Below are 27,694 nucleotides of genomic sequence, written 5' to 3'. Positions count from 1 at the left end.
TTCTACATCCTTCCTATAATGAGACCACAAAAGCTAACCAATATTCCAAGTATGGTCTAACTAGGATTGAGCTCTTGAACTCAATCCCCCAACTAACGAAGACCAACATACCATATGCCTTCTTAACAATCCTATCCTTGTGTGGGAACTTCGAGGAATCTATGGATGTCGACCCCAAGATCCGCCTGTTCCTCTGCACTACAATTCGTCTTCGATGAGCCCAAGCTCGGAGTGTGATGGAATACTCTCCACTTGCCGGATGAGTGCAGTTCCAACAATAGGAATGATAGAAAACATATTGCAGTATAGAAAGAGGCCATTCAGCCTGATCAGTGGAGAGCACACATTTTGTCTATTTGCACATTCCGGAACGGATCTGTAGAATGACGAGGGACTTGTAGGACTCACCTATCCTATGTTGTACCTCTGGCAGTAACCCTGCGTTAGTTGTGTTTGTGTGGTCAGAGGTCCCAGTCTTCCCGTCCACTAGTAAAGCTCTTTACTTGATTAACCAGAGTAGCTAAAGGGGCTGGGCCTGTACTCACTGGAGTTTAGAAGAAAGAGGGGGAAATCTCAGAAAAACCTATCGAATATCACAAGGCCTAGATAGGGTGGACGTTGAGAGGAGTGGGGAAGTCTAGGACGAGGAGACACAGTCTCAGAATAAAAGGACGCCCCTGTAGAGCATAAATGAGGAGGAATTTCTTCAGCCAGAGGGTAGTGAATCTGTGGTGTTGTTATCATTGCCACAGGCGACCATGGAGGCCAGTATATTTAAAGCGGAGTTTGATAGGTTCGTGATTGGTAAGAGTTTCAAGGATTACAGGGAGAAGGCAGGAGAATGAGCAAATCAGCTGTGATGGAATGGTGAAACAGACTGCATGGGCTGAATAGCCTAAATCTGTTCCTGTGTTTTACAGTCTCAACACAGAAAATTTACCCCGCCAACCCCACCACCAGTACATACACATCAGCCAGCATCACTTTATGTACGTACAATCAATGTATAGAACAGTTACTTGTACAGTGTGTTTTATAGGATTACTTATATAGTTATATCTATTGTGTGTTTTTCTTATGTTCTTTATGCATACTGTGTTTTATTTATGCTGCACCTTATCCAGAGTAACAATCATTTTATTCTCCTTTGCACTCATTCACTGAAGAGTGACAAGGAACAATCCTGAATCTTATTTTTTTATTATTGAGTGATACACCTCAGAAACAAGCCTTTCGATTCCAACAAGTTCATGCTGCCCAGTTACACCCATGTGAGCAATTAATGTCTGGAACATGGAAGGAAACCAGAGCACCTGGAGGAAATCCTTGCCTCACATGGAGAACGTACGAACTCCTTACAGACTGCGGCAGAAATTGAACTTCGGTTTGGTTGCTGGTGCTGTAAGTTTTTTAAAAAATTTATTGAGATATAGCAAGGAATAGACCAAAGCCCTTCTAGCCTTGCCACCCAACCATCCACCGATTTAACCCTCGCAGGACAATTCACAACCAATTGAACCCCCTGCAGGAGGAAACCGGAGCACCAGGAGGAAACCCACACAGTCACAGGGAGAACATGCAAACTCCCCATAGACAGCAGCGGGAATTGAGCCCGGGTCGATACCGTAAAATGTTGTGCTAACCTCTACGCCTTCGTGCCGTCCCGTGTGCTACTGAAGTTATCGTGTAATTTCACACCGCCAGGAAAAATACTTTTATCCTTCACATTACACACAGGATTATCTCTGAACAACTCTCAGTTTACCCATATCGACGGTAACATGAGCTGCTAAGCTAATTCCAGTTGAATTATCCTTGAAAGAGACTCAGCAAGCTCGTCAGGAAGTCAGATAGCATTTTAAAGTCATTTTTCTTTCCCTTGGATTTATAGCAGTGCTGAACTCATTTTGCAAAATTACTCTTCTGACATGGCTGAGTAATCTTCCAGCTTCTCTTATTTTTTTTTGGTGGGGGGGGCGTTGCTTTTATTGGCAGGTGGAGGTTGGTAGCTCACATGGGTTGGGAGGGTGATGTGTCATAATACAAGAGTATTAATGCACTGGAGCGCATTACAGTCAGAGTCAAACAGCATCGAAACAGGCCCTTGGGGCCAACTGGCTCATGCTGACCAAGATGCCAAGATTCACAGGCATTTAAAAACGCAAACAAGGGTCCCAGCCCGAAACGTCGACTGTACCTGTTCCTAGAGATGCTGCCTGGCCTGCTGCGTTCACCAGCAACTTTTATGTAAGCTGCTTCACTGGCATTTTCAGTTTTTACCTCAGGTTTCCAGCATCTGCAGTTTTTTAAAAAATCTTTTTTTTTAAACCCATCTCAAGATATACAAACCCTCCACTTACCAACAGCAATGTATGGAAAGAGAATCAGTCAGGGCTTTCACAAACAATTAGATAATTGGGTTGGAACCTGAGGGGAAGTCCGCAGGGAAACAAACCCTTCCACCCAACTCGTCCATGCCAACCAAGTTGGCTCCATTTGCCTCTGTTTGGCCCATATCCCTCTATACCAGGGGTTCCCAATCTTTTTTTAATGCCATGGACCCCTGCCATTAACTGAGGGTTCTGTGGAGCCCAGGTTGGGAGCCCCTGCTCTAAACCTTTCCTCTCCAGATACCTGTCCAAGTGTCTTCTAAATGTTGCTAATAATCTTAGAAAGGGTGTAGGAACAGGATTGACTACATTGCTCTATGAATGGCCAACAAAGATTCAATGGGCAGAATGGTCTCTTGCTTCAAGTCAGTAATTCAACCTTGACCCAAAACGTTGCTTCAGCTGTCATAGTCCACATCCATCTTCCCATGTCATGTCAAGGTCTTTGGAATAATGACCCTTTCTCACCCTTCCAACAGACCCTGCCTGCGTGGCCCAAATACTGAGAGAAATAACAATACGCCTTGCCTGGCTCTTCCCACATCTCCAGCAGTGAGATAGATCTGGTGCAGACATCAGCCGTTCTTTTCCTCCCATTGATGCTGCCCGACTTGCTGAGATCCTCAGCATTTCGTGCATATTGCTCAAGATTTCCAGCATCTGCAGAATCTCGTTTTTATAAGACCATAAGACAAAGGAGCAGAAGTCAGCCATTCGGCCCATTGAGTCTGCTCCACCATTTTATCATGAGCCGATCCATTCTCCCATTTAGTCCCACTCCCCCGCCTTCTCACCATAACATTTGATGCCCTGGCTACTCAGATACCTAACAATCTCTGCCTTAAGTACACCCAATGACTTGACCTCCACTGCCGCCCGTGGCAACAAATTCCATAGATTCATCACCCTCTGACTAAAAAATTATGATCTGCTGGAAGAACTCAGAAGGTCAAGCAGTATCTATATAGGGAGAGAGGAGTTCAAAACATTCAAATTTCAAAGTAAATTTAGTTTCAAAGCAAATGTAGTATCAAAGTGCGTATATGTCACCAAATAGTACTCTGAGATTCATTTTCTTGTGGGCATTTACAGTAGAACAACCATAATAGAATCATTGAAAAACTACACACAAACACTGACAAGCAACCAATGTGCAGAAGAAGACGAACTTCGCAGATTCAGAAAAAATACAGTGGATTCCAGTTAATTGGGACACATCGGGATGAGTATATTTTGGCTCAATGAAGTGGTGACTCGGTTAGCTGAAGTTTCATGGAAATAGTTAAAAAAGTATAAAAAGACAAGCTACTGTATAACTGAGTATTAAATCAAAATACATAACAAATTAGAACGCTACTAACAGTACTACAGTACTATAAAACTGTGTACTAGTTCCGAATCGACTTATCGACTGAGGAATTCATTCAGTGTACACTGCCATGTTCATTTAATTGACTGGAAATGAACAAAAGTAGCACAGACATATAGTATGATAATGGACTGCCTTCATACCTTGCTTTTGATGATTACGGACTCCAAATCTTCATTTTCATTATAGCATTCAAGATGTTTGTCAATACCTTGAAATTCATTGTAGTCCCTAACCCTAAGTAATGAAATTGTTTCATTTTCACTTCCGGCCGTTTCTGGCATCTCCAAGCCTGAATGCTTGAAACCACAGACAGCAGAACAGTCCTGAATTGCCTTGCTGTTTATTTCTTGCCAACCATCAGTGACAAAACCACTGCTTTTTAAACACAAGCGCAGGCAACTGACACGACTTAAAAACTGTTCCTGCTAAACATGGTGTAGTGTCTAGTGGCCACGCAACAGCACGCGTCTAATGCTAGTTAGAAACTTGCAGCAAACATCTCCTGCCCCAATTAAGTGGCACAGTATCCCAAATAAACAAAGGGAATCCTGGCTATTTTCTCGATTAGTTTTTATTCTTTAAGAGTTGTCCCAAATAAGTGGCTGCCCTATGGACCAATTAACTGTAATCTACTGTAATAACAAACAAATAAATAAAATATTGAGAAAATCAATAATTCTGAGAACTTTGCCAATGTTTTGGGTCAAAACTCTGTATCAGGACCATCTCACCCTGAGAACAAAGCCACCTGGGAAAACAGATATTTGATTCTGTGAAAGTGGTATCACAGGATGAGAGGGTGATTGTACCACAGACACTTCCAAGACTTACGAGGATGTCGCCAGGAAGTGAAACTTCTGCACATGACGAGAGACTGTCCAGTCTTTGCTGATTTTCTTTGTAATCGGAGAGACTGAACGGAGATTTCTTTCAGGGCTGGATGCGGTAAGTGTGGCCACAGGTGTCATTAACCAGGGACGGAGTTGTTAGTTGGAGGGGGAGCACCATAGGGACAAAGTCATTGGTAGAGTTCAGGAACATAGGCTGATACAGTGAGTGCAGATGGTTAGGACTGGAGCACAAGAGAATGAGGATAGAGCATATCGAGAGCTTTCTCCCCTCAGGTTGGGTGATACTACAACTAGAGGACATTGGCTAAGGATGAAAGGTTAAATATCTATGGGGAACCTGAGGGGTAAGTTCTTCTCTCATAGTGTGGAAAGAACTGCCAGCACAAGCGGTGGACATGGGTTCAACTGTAACAGATAAGAGAAGTTTGGATAGAGTATGGAGTAAAACAGTAGCGCGTTCAATTGCATTGGCTTCTACGGGGTTGACTAAAGGTGTTATTGTCCTTTTTAAACATTTTTTTATTATCACAGGACTCTACTGCTCATTAAGAACTTAAAGTACTGCAGGTCTGCAAGCTGAACTTGTTGTGGATACTTTACACTTTATACTTTATTGTCGCCAAACAATTGATACTAGAGCGTACAACCATCACAGCGATATTTGATTCTACTCTTTGTGCTCCCTGGAGTACAAATCGAGAGTAAATATTAAAAATTTAAATTATAAATCATAAATAGAAAATAGAAAAGGGAAAGTAAGGTAGTGCAAAAAACCAAGTGGCAGGATTGTGCTGCTGTCTGCAGCAGTGAGATGTCGGAGGAGTTGCATGGAGTCCAACAGTGAATGATCATCTTAGTCCCTTATGATTGCAAGACCCTGTTGGACATTGTTAATGTGGAATGCTGCAAGTGCGACTCACTGAGTTACGGGCGGACGGCGGTGGAGCTGCGTGGCCTCGCTCAGAGCGAGGAATAGGCTTCAAGCCTTGATGTTACCTGTTTCCCGTTGCCCAGGAGAGAGGCGGTGGCGTCGGTGCCCTCCACTAGGCTGCCGGGGGCAGTGTATGACTGCACTTTACTGATACCTTATATGTGCTAAATGTACAGCTGTGTGCTGTGTGTGACTGTTGGTACTGTACTCTGCACCTTGGCCCCAGAGTAACGCTGTTTTGATGGGTAATCATGTACGGTCGAATAACAATTAAACCCGAATTGAACTTGAACTTGAAGATGGGAGGGATATGAGGGGGAGCTTTCTGCAGATTGCGAGCATGAAACAAGCTGCTGGTGGAAGTGGTAGATTCGGGTACAAATCAAAATTCAAAGTATGCTCACAAAAAATGAATCTCGGGGATGTATATGGTGACATATATGTACTCTGACAATAAACTTAATGGGTTGTGGGAACAGTTCAGTGTTGAATTGAGTGACGTTATCCCCTCTGGTTCAGAAGTCTGATGGTTGAGGGATAATAACTGTTCCTGCACCTGGTGGGGTGAGTCCCAAAGCTCTTGTACTGCCTTCCTTTAACAACATTTAAGAGAAGTTTGGGTAGGTACATGGATGGGAACGGAATGGAGGGCTATGGTTCAGGTCTGGATAGATGAGACTAGGAAGATGATCAAAACAGGATGGACTAGATGAGCTGTTGGGCCTTTCCTGTGCTGTAGTAGTCTAAGAGACTACTGTGATTCCAATGGAAATGTTCATATTTTCTCTGGTGACAGAAGAGGTGGCGGATGACTGGAGGAGAGAAAATGTGAGACTTTTATTGAAGAAGAATTATACCAGATAGCTGCATCTCTGTGAGCTGAGTCTAAGGGGAATAATTAGAACAAACTGTGAGGGACAGGATGAATTTCCCTTTGGAGAGGCAGAGACTTGCTTGCTAAGGAAAGGTCTATAATGGGAATGAAGTTCAAACTGCAATGACACAGGAAGAACATGGAGGGCTTATTGACATGTTGTCATGGCAACGCGTACATGGCAACAACATGTCAACAAAAGCAAAGAGCAGGTTATTGATTTCAGAAGGGAGGGTTGTGCACATGCTCGTGTCTTTATCTACAGTGTGGCGAAGGTTCAGAGCTTCTTAATTCCCAGACGTGAACACCACCAAAAGCCTGCACTGGTATAATCACGTTGATGTCATGGCCAAGAGAGCTCAGCAGAGCCACTGCTCCTTCAGGACAGTAAAGGAATTCTGTCCACTCTTACCAATTTTTATAGATGCACCATGGAATGCATTCTCTATGGTGCATAATGGCTTGGTACGGCAACTGCTCGGGATTTGACCGCATGAAACTGCAGGCAATTGTGGACACAGCTCAGCACATCATGAAAACCAGTCTCCTCTCTGCAGACTCTGTCTATGCTGCTCAATAAAACAACCAGCATAATCAAAGACCAGACCTATCCCGAACATTCTCTCTTCTTTCCCCTCCCACTGGAAAGAAGGTACAAAAGCCTGAAGCACATACCATCAGGCTCAAGAACAGCTTGTAATCCACCATTATCAGACTCTGGAATGGACCCCTCTGATGACAAGATGGACTCTTGGCTTCACAATCTACTTCATTAAGATCTCACATTTTATTGTTTCCCTGCACTGGACTTTTTCAGTACTTCTTACACTTTATTCTGCATTACAGATACCTGGGGATACGAATTGACAATAAACTGGACTGGTCAAAGAACACTGGGGCTGTCTACAAGAAGGGTCAGAGCCGTCTCTATTTCCTGAGGAGACGATGCTGAGGATGTTCTACAAGTCTGTGGTGGCCAGTGCTATCATGTTTGCTGTTGTGTGCTGGGGCAGCAGGCTGAGGGTAGCAGACACTAACAGAATCAACAAACTCATTCGTAAGGCCAGTGATGTTGTGGGGATGGAACTGGACTCTCTCACGGTGGTGTCTGAAAAGAGGATGCTGTCCAAGTTGCATGCATTCTTAGACAATGTCGCTCATCCACTACATAATGTACTGGTTGGGCACAGGAGTACATTCAGTCAGAGACTCATCCCACCGAGATGCAACACTGAGTGTTATAGGAGGTCATTCTCAAACTTTACAACTCCTCCCTTGGAGGGTCGGACACCCTGAGCCAATAGGCTGGTCCTGGACTTATTTCCTGGCATAATTTACAAATTACTATTTAACTATTTATGGTTTTATTACTATTTAATTATTTATGATGCAACTGTAATGAAAACCAATTTCCCCCAGGATCAATAAAGTATGACTATGACTATGACTATGACTATTGTTACTATTTTGCCTTTTTCTAGCCCAAAGCACTGTGTAATGATTTGATCTGCATGAGCAGTATGCAAGACAAGCTTCTCACTATGTCTTGGTACATGTTACAGTAATAAACCAATTCCAATACCAATATTCAGCAAAAATGGAGTTAAACTGGTACGTACAGAATAATACGCACAGCACTATGAATCTATCTCCTATTTTTGCTGAACTTGCTGACATGGTATAAGCAGTTGTCACGAGCAATAGCTTATCTTATTGTATTCTTAGTTATGAAGGAGTAGTTTCGTTATAACTCTCCAGACTTCCCCCCGAACATGAATGGTGCCAGAACACCAGGTTCTCCAAGCCAGCTGTCAGTCATCTCAACAGACTGTGACAGGGTGAGAGACTCGTTGTCTTATCAATACTCACTGTGATTTATTTTTATTAAGTGCTTTATCAACCCTTTACTATCTTTTAATACATTTATTTTTGTAACTTACACTGCCAAAGTGTTACTTCTCCAGCATTGATCTGGATTGTTGAAATCGGTTTCATTTCATTGGCATATAGCAGTGAGCATGATGCTATTACAGCTCAGGGCCTCAGAGTTCAGAGTTCAGTCCCAGCGTCATCTGTAAGGAGTCTGCACATCTTCCCCATGGAATACATAGGTTTCTTTGCAAGAAACCTTTTCTTTGCAAACATCCACAAAAACAGAGGAGTGCTCCAAAGAATGAATGGCAGTTAAACATTAGCACCCCAGAGCTCCCCCCACCATGCATAAGCAGCAGAAAGGCAATGCCCCCCACCCCCACCACCAAAAAAGCATCAGCGTCCTCCACCGAGCACTCAAGCGTGCAGCAAAGCATCAATAAAGACACAGACTTACAGTACCCCAAAGACTACTTGTTCACCCGGTATTCGGCATACCACAGGCTCTCTCTCTCCCCAATAAAAGAAAAAGAGGTGTCCCCATATCACAGCGAGAGGGGAGACATAACAAACAACTCACTGATTTATGATGTTAAAAGTCTGTTGCATCGCTCTTTCCGAGCTCTGAGCGCGGAGAGTCAGCCCCAAAAAGGCTCATGTCTCTGGACACACGTGTTCTGTGTTTTCCTGCAACGCCTTAGTCAGGGGCATCGGCCTTGAATCAGCACATCTCCGGAGCCATCAAAATTCGACATCCTGAAAGTGCGCTAGTCTTCCAGGTAGCACGCTTGGGATATCAAAAAGCAGCCCGTCACAAGGCCCTGAGAGTGAGTCCCATTCCCGCAAAGAACTGAAGTCAGTGTGTAACTCCAAGTCAAGGTCTTCAAAAGAACCTTGATAAAGGAAAAAAAAGAGACATTAAAGATGGAAATAGAGCTGTCTCTGAAGATGCAAGCAGAGGAGTCGCTGTTTAGTGGCGTTATCACCTCGCTCCACGCCCGAAGTTTTACATGTGTTACTCTGGATTTCCAACAGCTACAGAACCTCTTGTGTTAATGCTCAACACCTACTATCCATGTTTTTGGATGTGAATGTAGACAGGAGGTTGCAAGCAACACAATGATCAGTGGTCATACAGACGCACAGCATGGAAACAAGCCCTTCAGCCCATCTGGCCCATGCTAACCAAGATTCAAATCTAAGCTGGTCCCTCTTGTCCACATTTGGCCACATTTGGCCCAGATCCCACTTAACTTTACCTGTCCAAACACCTTTTAAATTTTAATGTATACTCAACATTTTAGGAATAGATTCTGTCCCCCTGTCATGAATGGTGGTGGATCTGTGCCATTCGTTGCCATAGGTGGCTGTGGAGTCCAGGTCATGGAGCGTATTTGAGGCAGAGGTTGCTAGGTTCTTGATAGGTCAGGGTGTGAAAGGTTACATGGAGAAGGCAGGAGAGTGGGGTTGAGAGGGGGTTGGATCAGCCATGATCAAATGGCGGAGCAGACTCGATGGGCCGAACGGCTGAATATCTTATGGTCATGTGGTCTATGACCACCAGATTCCTGAACAGTCCATGAACTATGTATTTATTCAGAGTCCTAGAGCACTATAGAACAGAAACAGGGCCTTCAGCCCATCTAGTTGTTCTGCCTTGTCCTGTTGACCTGCACGTGTGTCCATACCCCCCCCCCAGTCCTCAGATGAGGCAAAAGCCTTGCAAATGTTCTCTTTTATTCTTTATTTCTATTGTAACTTACAGTAGTTTGTTATGGTTACACTGTACTGATGCCACAGAGCAACAAATTTCTCGACTTCTGGTTGTCCCGTTATAGAAAGGATGTTGAGACTTTGGAGAGGGTGCAGAAGAGGTTTATCAGGATGCCGCCTGGATTAGAGGGCAAGTACTATAATGTGAGGTTGGACAAACTTCGGTTGTTTTCTCTGGAGCTGTGGAGGATGAGGGGAGTTCTGATGGAGGTTTATAAGATATGAGAGTAATAGATCGAGTAGACAGACAGCATCTTTTTTCCCAGGGTTGAGATGTCTAATACCAGAGGGCATTTTTAGGTGAGAGGGGGTAATTTCAAAGGGGATGTGAGGGGCAAGTTTTTTTACACAAAGAGTGGTAGGTGCCTGGAATGTGCTTACTGAGGAGGTGGTAGAGGCAGACATATTAAAGACTTTTAAAAGACGTTTAGATAGGCATATAAATGTGAGGGAAATGGAAGGACGTGGGCATCGTGTAGGCTGAAGGGATTAGTTTAGTTGGCCGTTTGATTACTAGTTTAATTGGTTCGGCACCACATTGTGGGCCAAAGGACCTGTTTCTGTGCTGTACCGTTCGATGTTATTGACAATAAACCCGATTCTCATTCTGATCTGCCTCAACCACTTTCTCTGGCAGCTCATTCCATACATGATCTAGCCTCTGGAAGAAAACATTGCCTCTCAAGTTCCTGTTAAATCTCTCCCCTCTCACCTTAAAACCATGCCCTCCAGTTCCACAACTCTGGGGAAAAGGCTGCGTGCATTGATGATATCCATGTCCCTCATGATTTTATGCACCTTATGAGAGCAATTTCATCGCCCATGCTTCAATGAAAATGTCCCAACTAGCTCTACCTCTCTCTATAGCTCAGCCCCTCCAGTCCCAGAAACATCCTTACAAATATCTCCTTCAGTCCAACTTATTGGCAGAGTGACCAACACTGAAGACAATATTCCAAAAGTGACCTCCTCAACACCTTGTACGGAGGATCCCACCCATCTTGCCCCACTCCCAGCAGGGAACAGACTACGCAACGTCCGCGACAGGACCACCAGACTCAAAAACAGTTACTTCCCCCAAGCTGTCAGGCTAATCAACACCTCCACCCATTAACCCATCCCAAAACCAGTACTTTATCAATCCCTCTCAGAGATACTCCTGTACCTAGATCAACTTATGGACATAAAATCAGTCTATTACTAAGCCATATCATTATGGATGTAATTGAAATGGAAGGTGACAGCCGAATTAAAATACGCTCAGTGGCCTCTTTATTTGGTACAAATGCTTATTAATGCAATTATCTAATCAGCCAATCACGTGGCAGCAACTCAATGCATAAAAGCATGCAGACATGGTCAAGAGGTTCAATTGTTGTTCAGACTATATATCAGAATGGGGAAGAAATGTGATCTAAGTGACTTTGATTGTGGAATGATTGTTGGTGCCAGACGACTGGTTTGAGTATCTCAAACACAGCTGATCTCTTGGGGCTTTCACACACCACAGTCTCTACAGTTTACAGAGAATGGTGCGGGAAACAAAAAACATCCAGTGAGTGGCAGTTCTGTGTGTACAAATGCCTTGTTAATGAGAGAGGTCTGAGGGGAATGGCCAGACTAGTTTAAGCTGACAAGAAGGCAATAGTAACACAAATAACTATGCGTTACAACAGTGGTGTGCAGAAGAGCATCTCTGCATGCACAACACGATGAACCTCGAAGTGGATGGGCTACAGCAGAGAAGCACCAACATACACTCAGTGGCCACTTTACTGGATACAGGAGGTGCCTAATGACGTGGCCACTGAGTGTATAAGCTAATCTTATGTATTTATATTTATTATGTTTTTATTGTTTTCTTAATGCCTATCTTTTTTTTTGCTGCATTAGATCTGGAGTAACAATCATTAGTGTAATGACCAATGACAACACACAGTCTTGAATCTTGAACTGCCACCTAATATCGCAGCTTCTGTACTCAGTTGTGGGCACGTGGCCAAGTGGTTAAGGCATTGGACTAGCGACCTGAAGGTCGTGAGATCGAGCCCCAGCTGAGCCAACGTGTATTGTGTCCTTGAGCAAGGCACTTAATCACACATTGCTCTGCAACGACACTGGTGCCAAGCTGTATGGGTCCTAATGCCCTTCCCTTGGACAACATTGGTGTCGTGGAGAGGGGAGACTTGCAGCATGGGCAACTTCCATACAACCTTGCCCAGGCCTGCGCCCTGGAGAGTGAAGACTGATTGAAGGCCAGCATTCTTGTGTCAGCGGTGTTGCTGACAGTGAGAAGAATAGTATTTGGCTACAGAACAATACTGATCAGTTGGCAAGTTACCCACGGCTATGCTTCCACTACCCCCCCCCCCCCATCATCTCCCTCCTGTGCTCTTTCTCCTTCCCGTTCTCCCATGGTCCACTCTCCTCTCCTATCAGGTTCATCTTCCTTTAGCCCTTTACCTCTTCCACCTTCTTGCCTCATTCCCCCTCCCCCAGTCACCCACTTTCCCCCTTAGCTGGCCAGTTTGTACTCCTTCCTTTCCCCACCTTCTTATTCTGGCTACAGCCCCCTTCCTTTCCAGTCCTAATGAAGGGTCTCAGCCTGACATGTTGACTGTTTATTCCTCTCTGACCTTGCATTTTGTGTGCATTGCTCTGGATTGCTAGCATCTACAAAATTTCTCTTATTTATGCTTCCACTTCTACCCCTGGTAACCCATTCCCAGTGCCTACCACTCTTTGCCTAAAATCTTGCCCCTTCAAACCACTTCAAAACTATTCCTCCCCCGCCTACCATCTTAAAAGCATGCCCTCTGGGGTTTGACATTTCTACCCTGGGGAAAAGATTCTGACTGCCTACACCAGGGTTTCTCAGCCGGGGTTCATGTTCCTAGTGCTTCGCGAGAAGTTGCTAGCGGTTCCACAAGAGATCGAGATTAAATAAAATGAACATTGTATTTTCAACTTTGCACAACACTAGTGCTCGCAGTGGTGGGCAGTGACCGAGCAGTCCGGTTAGCAACCTCGTGAGAGGTTTCTCAGCCCATTATGGCAGTGTGTAGTCAGACTGCGCTTATTGGGTTGAGTCCATTCCCGATTTTTGATGTGAGATAGGGGAGGCCGTTGATAATTGGTGAGTGCTGTATTGCACAGAGCGGAGGACAGTAGGCCGGTGAGGAGTGTGAAGTGCGTTTACTGAGCATTGAATACACTTGCCCAACTTAGGCTGTGATGTCAGCCTCTTCCTCCCAGTAAGATTTACTGACCTGCCCCTGGACAAGTTCTGGATTTCTGTGAAAGAAGAGTATCCCACCATTCAGAGGAAAGCAATGAACATTTTTGCTGCAGTTTTCAACTTCTTACATGCGTGAGCAAGCTTTTTCTTGTTTAACAAGCATCAAGAGCAAGGATAGAGATTTCAGATTAAGGTAAAATCCATGTGTGCTGATCTCAAGTTCAACCCAAGACGGCGTATTTGTGCAGCAAAAAACAAACACAGGTTTCACATGCTAAGCCTATATTTGAGCTTGATTATGTCACTCGGTAAGAAAACGTTTTTTTCAAAGTCTTGTATAAAATTGTCTTAGGCTGTATTTTTATTCATATTCCTTTTTAGTTTTGGTTTTTAGTAACTTTACTAAAAGCATTGTCAATAAATTTTCATGTTGTAAGTTAGCATTAATTAAAATCAATTTGCAACCTTTATTTAAATTAAACCTACTGAGCCTACCTTTAGAAAAATTAAATCCCATTTTGGCATAAACCAGTTATTAACTGACATTTATTATGTTTGCCTTATGTTTTTAAAATTTATGAAAGAAAAGAGATTAATTTCAAGCAAGGTAAGCTAAGCTTAACTACCCATTTTTTTTCAAGAAAGGATAGCTAAAATTTATTCTCTACTCAAAAGAGCACTGAGAATGATCTTTGGATTATTATATCTACAACTTACTGATCACGCTAATGTACCATGAGCTGTAGATATAATAATTTTTTACGTAGCAGTTCCCTGAGACTTGCAAGTTATTTCAAGGGCTCCTCTAGGGCAAAAAGGTTGAGAAAGGCTGGTCTACACTATCTATGCCTCTGATAATTTTAGAAACCTCTATCAGGCCTCTCATAGAGTCATAGAACACTCATCATTATCATCTTTATTATATGCCTTGTCGTATGATGTAGCGGTCATGGTCTTGACCATGATTATTCTTGGCAAATTTTTCTGTGGAAGTCGTTTGCCATTGCCTCCTTCTAGGTAGTGTCTTCACAAGATGGACAACCCCGGCCATTATCAATACTCTTTGGAGATTGCCTGGCGACAGCGGTTGCATAACCAGGACTTCTGATCTGCAGTGGCTGCTCATATGACCATCCACCACCTGATCCCATAGATTCACATGACCCTGATTGGGGGGCTAAGCAGGTGCTACACCTTGCCCAAGGGTGACCTGCAGACTAGCAGAGGGAAGGAGCACCTTACACCTCCTTTGGTAGAGACGTATCTCCACCCTGCTAACTGTCATAGAACACCTCAGCACTGAAACAGGCCCTTCAGCCCATCTAGTCTATGCCAAATTATTGACCTGCCTAGTCACATCGACCTGCACCCGGACTTCCATAGTCTGCTCTGAGAAGGTCACATCACAAGCACTTGTATGTGGTGGACCATGAAGCGCTCCCTCTTCTGGAAGGGCTGTGGAGGACCTAGGAATGCGGTGAAAGAGCAAGTGTAGGGACAACTATTACACGTCCTATAGTTGCAGGGTAAAGTGCTAGGGAACTGGGTGGTGGCAAGGGACAAGTGGACAGAGGAGATTGGTTTAGAGATCCATGGAATCGTGAAGACAGCAACGCAACCTGTCCAGCTTGTAAAACATATAAGACCATAAGAAGTATAATTCAGCCCATGGAGTTTGATCCACCATTCCACTTTGGCTAATTTATTATCCCCCTCACCCTCATTTTCCTGCCTTTTCCTTGTAACCTTTGACACCCTTACAAATCAAGAACCCATCAACCTCTGCTTTAAATATACCTAATGACTTGGCCTCCACAGCCGTCTGTGTCGATGAATTCCACAGATTTGCCTCACTCTGGCTAAAGAAATTCCTTCTCATCTCTGTTCTAAAGGGGCATCCCTCTGTTCTGAGGCTGTGCCCTCTGGTCCTAGTATCTGGGATACTTCCCTTCATTAGCCAGAGCACAGAATATTACGTACAGTATAAGAGATTCTGCAAAGGCTGAAAATCCTGTGCAGCTAACACAAAAGGAACTCAGCATGCAAGGTAACATCTATGGAGGGGTCATTTTTGGCAGAGACCTTTCATCAGGAATGGAAATAAAGGGTGAAAGAAAGTGGAGGGAGGGGGAGAAGTACAATTTACATGGTGATAGGTGAGACCAGGTGAGGGGCAAGGAGTATGGGGGAGGGTGGAGGAGGGAATGAAGCTGGGAGGTGATAGCTGGAAGAGGTAAAGGTCTGAAATAGAAAAGAAGAAACAGTCTGATAGGTGTCTTGAGCCCTATCGCTCTGTGCACCTGTATTTGTTAACTGTTGTCTTATCTAGAGGTGTTAAGCCCTTGTGCTTTCTGTTTCATCTTGTCAAGTTTATTTTGACTCGGGTTTTCTGAAGATTGTGATTATTCAAAGGGGACTCCTGATTAGAGCTTATCGTGGGGTCCCTGTGTTTCGAGAATTATTCCTCTCGTGGTGTTGAACAGTCAAGCCACTGATGTTCAGCTGGAACTCCTATGAATAAACTCTTGCTTCTGTCTCTACATGGGAGTCTGTCGTCCCTCCTCAGCTGGGTTCACTCATTTGTCAGTGCACACCGAGACAGATAGGAGAGGAGAGCGGTCCATGAAATAAAGGGAAAGAGGTGGGAGGTAATGGACATGTCTGGAGAAGGCTGAGAGGGGAATCATCATGGCGAATGGAAAAAAGAGAGAAATTAAAACACAGAAACATAGAAAACCTACAGCACAATACAGGCCTTTCGGCCCACAAAGCTGTGCCGAACATGTCCTTACCTGAGAAATTACCTAGGGTTACCCATAGCCCTCTATTTTTCTGAGCTCCATATACCTGTCCAGGAGTCTCTTAAAAGACCCTATCGTATCCACCTCCACCACTGTCACCGGCAGCCCAATCCACGCACTCACCACTCTCTGCATAAAAAACTTACCCAAAGATAAACATTTAATTGGGGTAGGGGGAAATATGATGCTATCAGGCAGGAACTTGGGAGCATAAATTGGGAGCAGATGTTCTCAGGGAAATGCACGGCAGAAATGTAGCAAGTGTTCAGGGAGTATCTGCATGGGTATGTTCCATTGAGGCAGGGAAAGGATGGTAGGGTTAAAGAACGATGGTGTACAAAGGATGTAGAAAATCTAGTTTAAGAAGAAAAGAAAAGCTTATGAAAAGTTCAAGAAACTAGGTACTGCTAGAGCTCTAGAAAATTACAAGGTTGCTAGGAAGGAGTTTAAGAATGGAATTAGGAGAGCCAGAAGGGATCATGGCAAGGCCTTGGTGAGGAGGATTAAGGAAAATCCCAAGGCATTCTACAAGTATGTGAAGAGCCAGAGGATGAGCTGTGTGAGAATAGGACGACTCAAGTGTGATAGTGAAAACGTGAGCATTGAGTCAAAGGAGGTAGCGATAATCAATACTTTGCTTCAGTATTCATCAGGAAAAAAACCTTGGCAATTGTGGGGATGACTTACAGTGAACTGAAAAGATTGAGCATATAGACATTAAGAAAGAGGATGTGCTGGAGCTTTTGAAAAGCATTAAGTTAGGTAAGTCACTGGGACCAGATGAGATATACCCCAGGCTACTGTGGGCAGTGAGGGAGGAAATTGCTGAGCCTCTTGCAATGATCTTTACATCATCAATAGGATGGGAGAAGTACCGGAGGATTGGAGGGTTGCAAATGTTGTTCCCTTGTTCAAGAAACGGAGTAGAGATAACCCAGGAAATTATAGACCAGTGGTGGGCAAGTTGTTGGAGAAGATCCTGAGAAGTAGGATTTATGAGCATTTGGAGAGACGTAATCTGATTAGGGATAGTCAGCATGGCTTTGTCAAGGCAGGTCATGTTTTACGAGCATGATTTAATTCTTTGAGGAAGTAACAAAGCAGATTGATGAAGGTAGAGCAGTGGATGTACTGTATATGGATTTCAGTAAGGTATTTGATAAGGTTCCCCATGCAAGGCTCCTTCAGAAAGTAAGGAGGCATGGGATCCAAGGAGACCTTGCTTCGTAGATCTAGAATTGGCTTGCCCACAGAAGGCAAGGGGTGATTGTAGTTGGTTCATATTCTGCATGGAGGTCAGTGACCAGGGATGTCTGCAGACATCTGTTCTGGGACCCCTCCTCTTTGTGATTTGTATAAATGACCTGAATGAAGACGTAGAAGGTCAGGTTAGTAAGTTTGCTGATGACACAAAGGTTGGGGGTGTTGTGGATAGTGTGGAAGGGTGTCAAAGGTTACATCAGGACATTGATAGGATGCAGAACTGGACTGAGAAGTGGCAGAGGAACTTCAACCCAAATAATTGTGAAGTGATTCATTGTGGGAGGTCAAATTTGAAGGTAGAATATAATATTAATGATAAGACTATTGGCAGTGCGGAGGATCTGAGCGATTTTGGGGTCCATGTCTATAGACATTCGAAGCTGCTGTGCAGGTTGACAGTGTTGCTAAGAAGGCGTATCGTGTGTTGGCATTCAGCAACCGTGGGATTGAGTTCAAGAACCGTGAGGTAATGTTACAGCTATATAAGATCTTGGTCAGATCCCACTTGGAGTACTGTGTTCAGCTCTGGTCACCTCATTACAGGAAGGATGTGGATACTATAGAGAAAGTGCAGAGGAGATTTACGAGGATGTTGCCTGGATTGGAGTGTGTACCTTTTGAGAATAGGTTGAGTGAACTTGGCTTTTTCTCCTTGGAGTGACAGAGGATGAGAGGTGACCTGATAGAGGTGTATAAGATGATGAGGGGCATTGATCATGTGGATAGTCAGAGGCTTTTTCCCAGGGCTGAAATGGCTAACACACGCAGCATAGTTTTAAGGTGCTTGGAAGTAGGTACAAGGGGGATGTCAGAGGTGAGTTTTTCACACAGAGAGTGGTCGAAGCGGATACAATAGGGTCTTTTAAAAGCCTCTTAGATAGGTACATGGAGCTTAGAAAAAGAGAGGGCTATGCGGTAGGGAAATTCTAGGCAGTTTCTAGAGTAGGCTACATGGTCGGCACAACATTGTGGGCCGAAGGGCCTGTAATATGCTGTAGATTTCTATGTTTTATGTTCTGCGTTAGAGAAATCAATGTTTATGCCATCATTGGTGGTTACCCTGAATGAATATGAAGCATAGAATATAAAAACAGGGAGGTAATGGCACCACACACAAAATGCCAGAGGAACTCAGCAGGCCAGGTAGCATCTGTGGAAAAAAGTACAGCATCTGCAGATTTTCTCTTGTTTGAGGTTATGGCATAACTGTAGAATCCATTATTTAAGCCACGGCTGGAGCAGTGTGTGCGCAACGATTATACTGCAGACAATTCATCAGGTTCTGGGCCGCGAAGGAGCATCGCATTGATGAAAAGCAACAGGACAGTCTGGGTCTGATTTCCTTCGAGCGGAACAGATTGTGATGGGAGCTGAGTGAGGCATTCTAAATGCAGGTTAGCAAGAATGGATGGATGGTGAGATACTCTTCCCTCTAGCAAAGACGTCTATGACCATAGACTATAGGTAAAACAGAGGGATCTGGGAATATAGATTCATAATTCCTTGAAGGTGGCATCACAGGTAGACAGGGCTGTAAAGCGAGCTTCTGGCACATTGGCCTTCATAATTCAAATGACTGAACACAGGAGATGAGATGTTGTGTAAGATGTTACTGAGGCCTAATTTGGAGTATTGTGTGCAGTTTTGGTCAGCTACCTGCAGCAGGAAATAAATCAGTAAGAATGAAAGAGTGTAGAGAAAACTTAGAAGGATGTTGCCACAACTTGAGGACCTGAGTTATAAGGAAAAGTTCAACAGGTTCAGACTTTATTCCCTGGTGCTTAGGAGAACGAGGGGAGATTTGATAGAGACATACAGAATTATGAGCACTAGATAGGGTAAATGTAAGCAAGCTTCTTCCACTGAGGTTGGGTGAGACTAGAACCAGTGGTCAAGGGTTAAGGAAGGGTGAAAGGTGAAATGTTTAAAGGAAGCATGAGGGGTTACCTTTTTCATTCAGACTGTGGTGAGAGTGTAGAACGAGCTGCCAGCGAAAGAGGTTTGATGGGAGGAGCATGGAAGTTGATGGGACTAGGCAAATTAATTGTTTAGCATGGAGTAGATGGGCCAAATAGCCTATTTGGTACTGTAGTGTTCTAAGACTGTATAGGTGTCCATGATCAGAAGGGGATAAATTGAATGTAAGTGGCATAAAACTCTCTGACGGTGGTGTCTGAAAAGAGGATGCTGTCCAAGTTGCATGCCATCTTGGTCAATGTCTCCCATCCACTACATAATGTACTGGTTGGGCACAGGAGTACATTCAGCCAGAGACTCATTCCACCGAGATGCAACACAGAGCGTCATAGGAAGTCATTCCTGCCTGTGGCCATCAAACTTTACAACTCCTCCCTTGGAGGGTCAGACACCCTGAGCCAGTAGGCTGGTCCTGGACTTATTTCCTGGCATAATTTACATATTACTATTTAACTATTTATGGTTTTATTACTATTTAATTATTTATGGTGCAACTGTAACGAAAACCAATTTCCTCCGGGATCAATAAAGTATGACTCTGACCATGACTATGACTATTCAGAGGGCACAAGGAGGATTGTTTTCACCCAGAGGGTGGGTAGAACATCTGCCAAGTGCTGCCAGACGATAAACTGTAGAGGCAGCTGTTCTCACAACGTTTGAAGGGTATTCCAGGGCACACTTGAATTGCTCAGGCATAGGAATTGGACTAATGCTGGGAAATTTGATTAGTCTGTGAAGCACTTAAAAGTTGGCAGTAGACTTTATGTCTAAAGGACTGGTTTCCATGTCCTTGACCTAATGGAGAGATCTCTCCTCATCTCTGTCCTTATTCTCAAAGTGTGTCCCCAGTCTCAGACTTCTCATTCAGTGGAAACGGCCACCTTTAAACGGGGTCTCCACCCGAAATGTGGAGTCACGGGTTTTGTCTCCACAGATGCTGCTTGACCCCCGCCGAACTCTTCCCTTTTTTGTCCTTACTGCATCCTCTCTGTGGAAACACTTCCTGATTTTTTTTGTGAGGTCTTCTCTCACCCTTCCTAGAACATAGAAAAGTACAGCAAAGGCCATTCGGCCCTTGATTTCTGTACGTCGCCAAATTAAAGTAAACCCTCTTGCCCGTGCACAATCAATATCCCTTCACTCCCTGCCTGCTCATGTTACCTCTAAATGCCTGCTAAATGCCACTATTCTGTCTGCTTCCGCCATAACCCCGTCTAGAGAACCCATCAAGTTACACTCTTCTAGCATTGCAAAGCCGCCGTCTCCGGAACCCGCACTGTGAACCAATCATAGAATCATAGCGAGTCTTACGACACAGAAACAGGCCTTTCGGCCCGCGATGTCCATGCTGTACGTAGCCCTCATGCATACTAATCTCAGTTACACCACATCAGGTCCTCCGCCTTCTATGCTTCGGCGATTCGAGCGCCTGTGTCGATCTTTGGCAGATACATGAGATGCGTTTAAGAAACTCTCACCGAGGCACGTGGATGATAGGGGTTAGTTTGATCTTAGAACAGATTAAAAGGTGGGCGCAACATCGTGGACCGAAGAGTCTGTACTATGTTGTAACGTTCTGTGCTCTATGCTTCTTAATTGCTGAGTGTCTCCGCCCGCACCCCCCTTCGCACAATAAGAAAACACCTTCTGCAGCGGCGGGACTGCCTGCAGATCTTGCCCCAAGATAGACAAACTTCAACAAGACATAAACACGAGAAAGTCTGCAGATGCTGGAAACCCAAAGCAAAACACACACACACACACACGATGCTGGAGGAACTCAGCAGGTCAGGCAGCCTATGTGGTCTCGGCATGAAACGTCGATCGTTTATTCATTTTTACACGGATGCTGTCTGATCTGCTGAGTTCCTCCAGCATTTTGTGTGTAAAACTTTACAAGAGCGCATCAGCAGTGGCTGGGCTCTTGCGGACGGAACACTCAGACGCCGTTCAATGTTCTAAGGGGTCTCTCTCTCTATCTCCTTGCAAAGCAGAATCTGCCCTCCAGTGGATTAAACTGTCCGCTGTATTGCAACGAACGTCGCAGGGTTCTGTTCCAACTGACCTTATTGCGTTGTCTTTACAAATTAACATTAAGAAAGGAACAATATTAACTGCTGCAATAACTTACATTCAATCCTATTTAATACGTCTGGAGAACAGCGCTCGGCGTCTTGTCATTCACGAGCTGATTGGACCTACCTGAAGAAGGAAAACGGGAAGGCGGGGAAGGAGGAAGAAAAGAGGCGGTGCTCTTCTGTGATGGACGCAGAGGAGAGCCGATGGGAAGGAGGCACCGGATGAACTGGGCGAGGCGGCCGCCAATGGCTGAGGGAGGTGGGGGGTTTGAGTGGGTGGGCGTGTCTCTCCGGCCGGAGCCGGCAGAGCCCGCGGAGCGCCGAGGTGCCCCGACGCTTCTGCATGCCGGTGGTAGGCTCGACTCCCACAAGAGGTGGGAGCCTCTCAGAGATTGGAGTGAAGAGAGAAGCCCACCCATCCCTCTTCCCCACTGTGTTGTGGGAGAGTGGAGTAGAGGAGTAGTGAATGGTCAACGGCCAAACCGGGTGGGGGTCCCAACCATGAGAGGGGGTCCCAGCGGCTCCCAGAAGTTACTCACTCGTTGGCGGGAGGTGAAAGCCCCGGCCTCCCCCTGACCATGGAGGCTGGGGCCAACTCCAGCAGCCCTCACCTCAACGCCTCCCGCCCGCGGCCGGCGCCCGATCTCGGCCGCTACTCGCCGGAGGCCGTCGCTGGGCTCTCCGCCCTGGTGGGGCTGCTCATCCTCCTCACCGTGGCGGGCAACGTGCTGGTGGCGATCGCCGTGTTCACCAGCCGCGCCCTGCGGCCACCCCAGAACCTCTTCCTGGTGTCGCTAGCTTGCGCCGACATCCTGGTGGCCACTCTGGTCATGCCTTTCTCGCTGGCCAACGAGCTCATGGGCTACTGGTACTTCGGCACGGCGTGGTGCGACATCTACCTGGCCCTGGACGTCCTCTTCTGCACCTCGTCCATTGTCCATCTCTGCGCCATCAGCCTGGACCGCTACTGGTCCATCATCAAAGCCGTGGAATACAACCTCAAGAGGACACCCCGCAGGATCAAGGGGGCTATCGTGACCGTGTGGGTGATCTCGGCTCTCATCTCCTTCCCTCCGCTGCTGTCCCGGGACCGCACACTGGAGGAGGACCAGACTTACCCGGCTTGCCGGCTGAACGACGACACCTGGTACATCCTACTGTCCTGTGTGGCCTCCTTCTTCGCCCCCTGCGTGATCATGGTGCTGGTGTACGTCCGGATCTACCAGGTGGCCCGTCACAGAACCAGGGGCATGTCGGTGAAGAGGGACCCTCCCGAGGGCTCGTCCCAGACTGAAGAGGCGGCAGGAGGTCCCAGGGCACCGGAGGACAGACAGAACGGGCACTGCAGCCGACCGGGCGAGGAGCCGCCCGACGTCGAGGTGGACGAGAGCTCTACCTCGGAGGAGAAAGGTCGCAGGAAACAGGCGGCCAAGAAGGACTCCTTCTCCAAGCGCTCCAGCCGCCTCTCCCGGTCGAGCAGCCGCTCTTTCGCGGTGTTCTCCACCCGCAGGAGACGCCGGGGCAGCCGCGCGTCCAGGAGCAAAGTGTCTCAAGCCAGGGAGAAGAGGTTCACCTTCGTCCTGGCCGTGGTGATCGGGGTGTTCGTGATCTGCTGGTTCCCGTTCTTCTTCAGCTACAGCCTGTACGGTATCTGCCGGGAGCTCTGCCAGGTGCCGGAAACCCTCTTCAAGTTCTTCTTCTGGATCGGCTACTGCAACAGTTCGCTCAATCCGGTCATCTACACCATCTTCAACCAGGATTTCAGGAGAGCTTTCCAAAAGATTATCTGTAAAGCCAGAAAGAGGCACTTTTAACGCTAGCCCAAACCATGGTTTAGCATTCTAAACCGGTGAACTATTGGGTTGGATACAAGTTTACATTGTATTCCGTGTATATAGTATGTATATTGTATGTACATAATATATACATTATATGTATGTGTATGGAGTGTGTGTGTGTGTATACTGTATATAATATGGTATGGATCCAAAATGTAAGTATATGGATATACTGTACTTATTTTGAGTAATTTTTAATTGGATATATTTATTATTTATTTTATATTGGTTTGATTTTCGGAGTTTGGTTTTATATATAAAATGGTGAAATTTTAAATATTATGTGTATCACTTTATATATAATTGATTTTGTATATAAAAGGTGATTTTTTATATAATGCTTGAACCACTTCATATATAAAATCAATTATAGATGTAAGAGTTTGATCAAAAATGGTTTTATATATAACTAAGTTGCTTTATTTGTATAAAAAATTGCATATAATGTATAATTTTATCAAACCAGCCAACCTATGGAAGAGTTAAAGTCCAGCTGTCTTTCAGTCCCTGCATTTTCTGATACTCCTGTGTTTCCTGTGTGTTATCTGGCTTTGACAAGTAGCTGTCTTCTCCACACCTTACCCCTAACCAACCCACCCCCACCCCTCACTAGCGAAAATAAACAGCTGGAAAGATCACACTGTTCACCAGAACTAAGAGATGATTTTTTAAAATGTAAATGTTGGTGGCTATTTTGAGTGTTCACTTATTGGTCAGATTGCTTCTTCAGATGCACACATTCCATTGATGACTTGTAGGAGGCAAGGGTTAAAACGTAAAAATAAGAAATGAAGCACATTTTCTTTTGTTGGCAGAAAATTGGCCTGCAGTGTAATGTAAATGGTTTTTTTTTGAAGCCACTTGATCCAAGCATAGCAGGTCTTCACTGTTAGCTCTAAATTCACCATTACAAAGATTTCTCCCTGTGTGATTCACAAGCCGTAAGTGAATCCCTTAAGAAATTTTGCAGTGCCCCAGAGGGCAGTACTGAATTGGATTGTAACTATATCATTATGAAAGTTTTTCAGCTGCTAAGAAGTTGAGGTGGGTGCTTCGTGAGTATTTGAATAAGCACATGAAACCAGAATCAGGTTTATTATCACATATTAGGTCATTAAATTTGCCGTTTTGGGGCAGCAGTATGGTGCAATTCGTGAAATATACTATAAAATACAATAACAAGTATACACTGTGGCCACTTAGGTCCACCTGTACGCCTGCTCATTAATGTAAATATCTGATCAGCCAATCATATGGCAGCAACTCAATGCATAAAAGCATGCAGACATGGTCAAGAGGTTCAGTTGTTGTTCAGAACAAACATTGAAATGTGGTCTAAGTGAATTTGACCGTGCGGTGATTGTTAGTGCCAGATAGGGTGATTTGAGTATCTCAAAAGCTGCTGATCTCCTAGGTCTTTCACACACAACAGTCTCTATAGTTGACTGAGAATTTTGAGAAAAGCAAAAAAACAACCACCCAGTGAGTGGCAGTTCTGTGGGCACAAATGTCTTGTTAATGAGAGAGGTCAGAGGAGAATGGCCAGAATGGTTCACGCTGACAGGAAGGCAACAGTAACTCAAATAACCATATTATAACAGTGATGTGCAATACAGTATCTCAGCACACAAATCATTGAACCTTGAAGTGGGTGGGCTACAGCAGCAGAAGACCACAAACATACACTCTCAGTGTCCTCTTTATTAGGTACAGTGGGTACCTAGTAAAGTGGCCACTGAGTTGTGTATATATAAAACAAACAAATACAGGTCGACCTTCACTGATCTGGCACCACTGGGACCTGAGGAGTGCCGGATTAGTGAAAATGCCGAATTACAGAAGGATCACATTAAGCATAATCAGTGCCAGATTATCGAAGGAACTGGATTACAGGTAGTCGGATTAGTGAAGGTCGGCCTGTAGTGCAAAAATAGTGAGGTAGTGTTCATTGTCCATTCAGAAATCCGAACAGAGAGGAAGGGATAAGGGTTGCATGCAAGAAATTGGGTCTCGCTAGCTGAGCAACTTGGTCAGTATGGAGTTGTTGTGCTGAAGAGCATGTATCTGTGCTGTATTGCTCTATCTTTAACTCTGACTTGTAAAGTAAACACACTGATGGTTTTTACACCGTGAATTGTGTGTGTGTGTTAGAGAAAAATTGCCTTGTTAAATTAAACTGTTTGAATGGATGGTGTTCAAGTTTCAGCTGTCCCGGTGGATTGAGGTGAGAGAAAGTAATAAGCTTCTGTGTCTACTAAAGGTGATGAATAGAAGGGAACCAAAACTTGGAGGCTCAGATGAGGCAAACAACTAGAGACGCTAAAAATCTGACAGAACTGTACAGCACAGAATCTGACCATCAGCTCACTGTGTTCACACAGAAATTGTTGCCCACTGCACTAATCCCACTTTCCCACATTAAGTCAAGTTTATTGTCATCTAACTATGTACATGTATGCTGTCAAACAAGACAACATTTCTCCAAACCAGGGTATAAAGCACTGTAGTATACATAACACACAATAATTTATGGAAGTCAGAATTAAACTACAGAGTAACCAGTGAGTTATGCGAAAAGGTTAAACAAGTGAGGACTTCGTTTTCTGGAGCATAAGAAAAAAAGGGCAGATTTGATAGCAGTATTCAAAATGATGAGGTGTACAGGGGAATAGAATTAGACTATTAGGCCCATCGTGTCTGTTCCACCATTTGATCATATCTGATTTATTATCCCTCTCATCCCCATTCTCCCCGTAATTGCAACTGTAATCATACTCTCATTTCTAATCAACAAAATCTATACCATCCTTTGTACCTCCCTCTGCATCTGGATCCTTGACTTCCCCACTGGGAGACCACAGTCTATGCAGATCGGAATTAGCAGCTCGTCCTGTCTGACTATCGACACTGATTCACCTCAAGGATGCATGCTTAGCACACTGCTCTACTCTATACACCATGGCTGTGTGGCTAGGCACAGCTGGAATTCCATCTATAAGTTTTCCAATGACACAAGCAGGATTTCCGATGGTGACGAGGGGGCGTACAGGAGCAAGTTAGATCAGCTGGTTGAGTGCTGTTGCAGCTACAACCTTACACTCAACATCAGGAAGTCCAAGGAATTGATTGCGGACTTCAGGAAGGGGAAGTCAAGGGAACACATACCAGTCTTCTTCAAGCGATCAGAAGAACTAGCCTCCCCTTCCTTCATGACAAAAGGCAATGCCTCATTAAGGTTCTCCATTACCCAGGACATGCCCTTTTCTCAATGCTACCATCAAGGAGGAGGTACAAGAGCCTGAAGATACACACAATGTTTCAGAAACAGCTTCTTCCCCTCTGCCATCAGATTTTTGAAAGACATTGAACCTAAGAACACGAGCTCAGCATTTTCTTTCCTCTCTTTTTGTGCTTCTTATTTTTTTATATATATATACTTATTGTAATTTATAGCTTTTTAGATTATGTATTGCAATGTACTGCCGCCACAAAACAACACATGCCAGTGATATTAAACCTGATTGTGACCTTCGACCCTCTGACTAATCAAGAACTATCAACCTCTGCTTTAAATATACCCAATGATTTGGCCTCCACAGCTGCCTGTAGCAATGAATTCTACAGATTCACCATGTCCTGGTTAAAGAAATTCCTCCTCATCTCTGTTCTAAAGAGACATCGGTCTATTCTGAGGCCATGTCCTCTGGTCCCCATTTTAGAAAATACCCTCTCCCTGCCCCACCTGTCTGTGTCCTTTCTATTGTCAGTACATTCGAAAGAGATCCTACCCCCTTATTCTTCTAAACTTCAGTGAGTACGGCCCAGAGACATCAAATGCTTCTCATACATTGCCTGGATCACTCTCTTGAACTTCCTCAGGACCCTCTCCAATGCCAGAATATCCTTTCTTGGACCAAAGCTGCTCACAATAATCCAAGTGCAAACTGACCAATGCCTTATAAAGCCTCAGCATTACATCCCTGCTTTTATATTCTAGTCCTCTCAAAATGAATGCCAACATTGCATTTCCCTTCCTTATGGCCAACTCAAAGTGGAGGTTGATAGGTTCTTGATTAGTCAGGGCATCAAAAGTTACAAGAAGAAGGCAGGGAAATGGCGTGAGATAGGTTCTTGATTTATTCACGATGTCAAAGTTATGGGGAGAAGGCAGATGAATGGGGTTGAGAGGGAAAATAAATCAGTCATAATCGAATGGTGGAACTGAATTGATGGGCTGAACAGCCTAATTCTGCTCCTATGTCTTTTGGTTTAATTGTTGTAGCAGGCATGATGCAACCAGTGTTAGAAGGAACTATCTCCCTCCGGCGAGCAGAGAGTGGTACTGACACTTAGCTGCCAGATGTCTGTAAGTGCCGGCAAACAGGTGCAGGAGCTGTTAAAACTGCCAAAGTTTCAGAATGGAAGCGTCTCCC

General features: G+C 44.7%; 1 protein-coding gene and 1 long non-coding RNA gene across 2 annotated transcripts in view; one reads left to right on the top strand and one right to left on the bottom strand.

Moving 5' to 3' along the window:
• Nucleotides 1-21,572, bottom strand: part of LOC134346370 (uncharacterized) — a 58,016-nt gene extending 36,444 nt beyond the window's left edge. Inside the window, exons 1-2 of the long non-coding RNA XR_010017921.1 lie at nt 21,477-21,572; nt 8,871-9,183 (exon numbers count right to left, since the gene is read on the bottom strand). This is a non-coding gene — a long non-coding RNA (uncharacterized LOC134346370). The remainder of the gene's footprint in view (nt 1-8,870; nt 9,184-21,476) is intronic.
• Nucleotides 21,573-21,740: 168 nt separating this feature from the next.
• On the top strand, nt 21,741-23,895 carry adra2c (adrenoceptor alpha 2C). The gene has a single exon (XM_063047725.1). The coding sequence runs from the start codon at nt 22,002-22,004 to the stop codon at nt 23,235-23,237; it is 1,236 nt and encodes a 411-aa protein (XP_062903795.1). The 5' UTR covers nt 21,741-22,001; the 3' UTR covers nt 23,238-23,895.
• Nucleotides 23,896-27,694: the final 3,799 nt, after the last annotated feature.

This window comes from Mobula hypostoma, chromosome 5 (assembly GCF_963921235.1).
Source record: "Mobula hypostoma chromosome 5, sMobHyp1.1, whole genome shotgun sequence".
In the NCBI taxonomy this organism is placed as follows: domain Eukaryota; kingdom Metazoa; phylum Chordata; class Chondrichthyes; order Myliobatiformes; family Myliobatidae; genus Mobula; species Mobula hypostoma.
This window is presented reverse-complemented; position numbering and strand designations above follow the sequence as displayed.

Bases quoted from the DNA above. Each gene is read 5' to 3' on its own strand.
- adra2c (XM_063047725.1), top strand. From the start codon at position 22,002: ATGGAGGCTGGGGCCAACTCCAGCAGCCCTCACCTCAACGCCTCCCGC.